Here is a 5,931-nt window from a genome sequence, read left to right as displayed (position 1 = left end):
ATGATGATAACTGACAGAAGTTCAACTGCAGGAAATCACAAACATTTAAATATTCTCAGCCCACTTACAAAAATGAATATAATGAATCTGAATCTGATAACTGGCATAAACTGTTTACTTTTTCATTATTAAATATTTATTATTATACAATAATTGACAGACATAACGTATTTATCTCTGTGTCATTTATTTAATAATGTTTACGGTCAACTTAAACTTTCAAAACAGATTTAGAGTTCACTTTTATTCAGATGATTTCACTTTCTTATCTGCCTCAGAATGTCTCTATATTTTTGGTTTCTTTTGTGAGATTTGGCTGTTATATAATATAATCAGATAAGAAGTGAGCTGATAATGTAACTATTCTAAATTATAATTAAAGGATCAGTCTGGTGTTTTTTCATATACAGTATTTTTCTACTCGTCAACAAATCTCATGTTTGGACAGAAACCAACAATCTGAAAGCACTGGGGTTGTGTTGGGGACTATTTTCAGCGGCGGATGAATCCACAGGTGGTGCATTCATGTGTATTTGTATGTGGGATTGAGTAAGAATAAACTACAGTGTGACGATGATTATGAACAGTGAGTCTCATTGATACTCGTTAGTAGAAACATTCACTGTTGGTTTGAGTCTGAAAGTGCAAAAACATGAAGAGTATCAGCAGACTTTTACTTTAAATATAACCTGAGATCAGGTGTTTCTTTCCAGTCTCTTTCCCTGGATGACTCATTTCAGGAACAACGGCCGCGAGGAAGTTTCTCTGGCGGGTTAATAATGAACCGACCTGAGAGAGTGACTCCAGAGAGAATGAGGAAGCAGGATTATTGACTAACTAACCTCCACCGCCACAAAACAAACAGCCTTAAAACACACACACACACACACATCTCAATGAGACCAATTCATATGTGCATAGAGTCCTGATAATAAAAAGAAGGGGGTGAAACTGAACATTTTGTGATAACAAAGTACCTGTTGTGTTATTAAAATTCAAACCTCTCACTGTAATGAATTGCTGTAAATAGGAACGCGATAGTTTTCTACTTTTTTGTTGTTTTGGGGAATTAAATTCAAAAGTAGCAGATTTTATTACCCTTTGTAAATAAACGTAGACATGCTTGTATAAACTGTAAAACTAGTGTAAAATCCGGTTATTCTACTATCACATACTGTAATCTACTGTACGATAAGATACTGTCTAATAAATCATAGTATCTGCACCGTAAAATAACGGTTAATTACTGGCGTCCCTGCTGCCAGTATTTTACTGTTAAGAGTTCGGAGAGTTCAGAGTGCAGCCTGTCAGGCCCTCTGAAACATGACGGTTTGTAGGAAACAGGATATGAAAACGGTGGGTCAGCCCAGAGATCAGAATAACATCAGGTCTGTCAGGTTTTAGGTCACTGTGGTGGTTGAAGTTAAAGGTTAGAATGGCTAATTAAAGGATTGTAACCCCCGGATATAAATATGCACTCATGTACACAGATCTTTATCAGGTCTTATTTAACTACTCTAGATGTAAAAATACCCAGCTGAATATCAAAGCTATTGTTTACTGTTTTTAAAATATTAACGCTGTAAAACAGAGTTTCAGTCTTTAATCAGCCAAAATAATCAAAATCACCTGAATGGGATTAAACTTGAACATTTGGCTCCGTCAGTTTGGAGCCTGTTGTGGTGTCAACCTGAGAACTAAGAGGCCGTGATGCTGAAGAATGAAGTCTTTAGAGACTTGGTTGGCCCAGAAGTCTCTGGAAACAGCAGACTGGTACCGGTTTGCCAGATGAGCTGCAGCTGCACCGGTCGCCAAAGCAGAAACCTTCAGGCAGACTTTGGACACGACTTTCAGTTTGCCTCAAGGAAGTTCTGGCAAACCATGAGACGACTCAGAAAGCGAAAGACGGCCTAGTTCAGGCTGTGTTCAGCAGACAAGGACTGGGGAACTTTGAGGAACCCCTAAACTGGACCAACATGACCTCCGTGGAGTAAACAGTGTTTGAAGACTCAGAGGAAGACCCATCCATTTCCATGGCAAAGTTTGTTGAGGTCAAAAAGTAAGAGCAGTGTGGATTCTTTCCTGGAGCAATGGACCAGCTCTTTACCCTTGCAGGTCTGTTGGAGGGATCATGAGAGTTTGCCCATCCAGTCTACATGTGTTTTGTGGACTTGGAGAAGGCCTAAGACCATGTCCCGCCGGGAGTCCTGTGGGGGGTACTGAGGGAATAAGGGGTACCCCGGTTGTTGCTAAAAGTGATCTGGACCTTGTTTAACCAAAGTGCAAGCTGTGTCCGGATACTCGGCACAAAGTCAAACACATTTCCAGTGCGTGTTGAATTCCAACAGGGTCGTCCCTCGACTTCAATTCTGTTATTTGATTTTCACGGACAGGATCTCAAGACACAGCCTGGAAGAAAAGGAGGTCCGGTTTGAGGACCTCAGAATTGCGTTTCGTCTCTTTGCAGATGATGTGGTTCTGTTGGCTCCTTCAGAACTTGACCTTCAGCAGCTCTGGGGTTGTTTGTAGAAGAGTGTGAAACGGGCGGGATAAGAGTCAGAACCTCCAAGTCTGAGTTAATGGTTCTCTACAGGAAAACAGTGGATTGAATCCTATGGGTTAAGAGTGAGTCACTGCCCCAAGAGAGGGAGGTCAAGTGTCTCGGGGTCAAATGGAGCGTGAGATGGAGATGTTTGTTGCAGTGTCAGCAGTGATGAAGGTGTTGTACAGACGCTGATCCTTCACGTCTAAAGGGACCTGCTGAGGTGGTTCAACATCTGATCAGGATCCTCCAGGTTTTCTTGGTAGTCCAACTGGTAAGAGGCCCTGTAGACCCAGAACACTCTGGAGGGATTTCTGGGAAGAAGGACGTCTGGAATACCCTGCTAATCCTGATGCCTCTAAGAACTGGCCCAGATTTGAGGAACAAAATAGATGAGTTCTGGAGAAACTAACCTATTGTTGGGTTAGTCTGACCATGAACACCTTTAAGCCATAGAGGAGGATTTGATTAAAAGAGCAGTCTGCATCTTGTGATTGAACAAAACTGTGATGTGCGTTGAGTCTCTGCTGCAGACACATGAGAGTGAGTCTGCATGAAGTTTCTCAGCACTGATAATTCAGGGTGTTATTTTTTTTTGTTTGTGTGTTTGTTGGTTGCTGCAAAGCCCACAAAGCTGCTGTCTGTATTCACACCGCGAGAAAGAGTTCAGTGGTTCTCATCACTATCTTTAGTTATTGGCAGAAAATAGCTCAGTTATAGAACTCGTCATATTACAGTTCCAGAAAGTATTATAGTTATATAGTTCTTATCAACTAGTGGAGGTAGAGGAAACATAACTAAAATATCAATATAGTACAGGTATAATTAAAGACTGTATCAAGATTTGTTTCTGAACTGCATCCAAATGTTTCAGAATTTTTGCATGAGATTTAAAATACAGGTTCGCAAATATTTGTAGCATTCCACATTTTGAATGTGACAAAGTTCTGTAGTCTCGATACTGTTAAAGTAACCTTAAAAAAAGCACATTTTGTTTTGTTAGCACTTAAAACAAAACCTCATGCTCAATAGAATAAATCTGAACTGAAACATCTGAAGCAGACTGCAGATTTTCTATGTCCACATTAAGAAGAACATTTGACATATAAGACAATATCATCTGCATATAAATGTACGTACTCTTAAAGTCACATTTTTGTCTCCTACTGTTCTGGTTTCAGGTTGGTCATTTAAACTGTAAATTGTCCTCTGACATCTTTAATACTGAGCTTTATTTACAGTAAGATCTAATTCCTTGTTGGACTCATAAAAATGGTACGTTGATGGACAATAAAGAGACAACAAAAGGAAAAAGAAGCCAAACAGGACAGAAGATGAGAACACGGTTCTCCTAATAGATCAAAGAGAGTAACTTAAAACACAACAAACACAAGAACACAATGTAAGTGACAAACAAACTGTCGATGACGAAATTAAGAAATATGATATAATTACTTTGACCACAAAAAAGAAGGATAAGAGATGTCCAGAGGGGATTCTCCTCTTCCTTCCTCTTCCTTTACATCATCCTGAGGAAATGGTGATTTTATGCAACTCTGTTCTTTTCTAAAGCATCCGTAGATGAACATAAAAGTGCAACTTTAGCTTATGAAGGTGGTTTTATTCAACTACTATATTTTAAAATTTATGTAAATAAATATCATTCTCAAAGTTCATGTGTATATACATAAAGATTAGAGATTTCCTGGAATATTGGATCATTATAGGAAACCCATGAGCTTTCCCTGAGGGGTAGTTATATTTAATGTACTGATCATTTAGTAAAATCTTATAATTAAATGTTTTATATGTCAATGAATAATTGGCAGCGCCAGCATCATTTATTACAGGTAAAGTGATAAACAACGCCGAGCAAAATAACATGCTGGTTTTTAAAAGTACTTTAAGTCCATTAAGAGTCAAACTGTAGATTTATTGCTGGCATTAATTCAACTTCACATATAATCAATGATCTGTGAACACTGAGTTCAGCATGTTTGACACAAAGCAGCCTGACGTCTCAGCTCAGTCCGTTTATTGGATGCAGCTCATTTGAATAGAGATCACAGATATGAAAACCACATGCAGTTTAAACAGCAGCTTGTTCCAGGAAAGCAACAGACGAGTCACCGACAGTGAGAGCATGTTAGCGCAACACCGAACACAAAGAGAGAGCAAAGAAACACATACGCTGCAACATAGAGAAGTGTTTCTGTTCAGAAACCTCAACCTCCAGCCACACACCAGAAACATGCTTCACTTCTTGTTTAGGTCTCTTTGAGGACTTTGGAAAGCACTTTATTGAATGAATGTCTTGTTGTTATTCATTTAAACTTTAATTAAGTTTTATTTTAGATACTTATGTTAAAAAATATCAATATGAATGATTAGAAATGCTTTGTGACACGTAAAATTGTCTCTTCGAACTCATTTAAAAACCTAATTTTAACACCCTCACAGTGTACGGTGTAAGCTGCTTTTCACACACACACTTGTCGCTCTTCATTCAATCGCAATGTGCTGCAGATGAGAGGGCTAAGTTACACACACACACACACACACACACACACACACACACACACACACACACACACACACACACACACACACACACACACACACACACACACACATCAGATCAGATAAGAAAGCACACACTCACGTTGTACTCCTGGTCCAGAGTCCCGTTGTCCACGGTCTTCAGAAAGGTCTTCAGAGAGGACAGCAGCTCCATGTCGCATCGATGACCATCCAACACCTGACCGACCTCCTCTGACCTTCTGTCTGGCTGGCTGTCTCAGTTCTGTTAATTATTCAACTCGATAATTGAGCACCTCCCTCTCTTTCTCTCTGTGTGTGTGTGTGTGTGTGTGTGTGTGTGTGTGTGTGTGTGTGTGTGTGTGTGTGTGTGTGTGTGTGTGTTAGTACTAACAGAGAACAAAGAGGAAGTGTGAGGACACTTTGATGTATGAAATAACAGAAAGTTTAGCAGGACGGTAACTCGATTACATCACTGAGAGAGAAGAGAAGTTTCCTTCTTCAGGGCAGACGACGAGTGAATGAAGCAAACGAACAACCTTTAGACTCACTGTGTGTGTGTGTGTGTGTGTGTGTGTGTGTGTGTGTGTGTGTGTGTGTGTGTGTGTGTGTGTGTGTGTGTGTGTGTGTGTGTGTGTGTGTGCAGCACGTAGATATAGGTCACTTCTAAACCTGAGCTGGTCGACCTTGATTCTGCCTTCAAATGTCAACGACGGTGTTTCACATCATAAAAGATATTAAAGGAGCAGAGACGGTCCTCTGGTGAACAACGACTACTGTCGTGTGGTTTCATTTGTCGACTCGAAACAACAGCTAAATATTTCAAACGTTGACGTGATGTTTTCATGTTG

At 39.8% G+C, this 5,931-nt stretch overlaps 1 protein-coding gene across 2 annotated transcripts in view; it reads right to left on the bottom strand.

Moving 5' to 3' along the window:
• The window catches only part of ptpn18 (protein tyrosine phosphatase non-receptor type 18), a 19,216-nt gene extending 13,832 nt beyond the window's left edge, over positions 1-5,384 (bottom strand). For both annotated transcript variants that reach the window (XM_054609921.1, XM_054609922.1), the window contains exon 1: positions 5,205-5,384. In XM_054609921.1, coding sequence (XP_054465896.1) covers positions 5,205-5,276 — 72 coding nt within the window. In that variant the 5' untranslated portion in view covers positions 5,277-5,384. The remainder of the gene's footprint in view (positions 1-5,204) is intronic.
• Between the last annotated feature and the right edge of the window lie 547 nt (positions 5,385-5,931).

The sequence above is a fragment of the Anoplopoma fimbria genome, chromosome 12 (genome assembly GCF_027596085.1).
Source record: "Anoplopoma fimbria isolate UVic2021 breed Golden Eagle Sablefish chromosome 12, Afim_UVic_2022, whole genome shotgun sequence".
Classification (NCBI taxonomy): domain Eukaryota; kingdom Metazoa; phylum Chordata; class Actinopteri; order Perciformes; family Anoplopomatidae; genus Anoplopoma; species Anoplopoma fimbria.
This window is presented reverse-complemented; position numbering and strand designations above follow the sequence as displayed.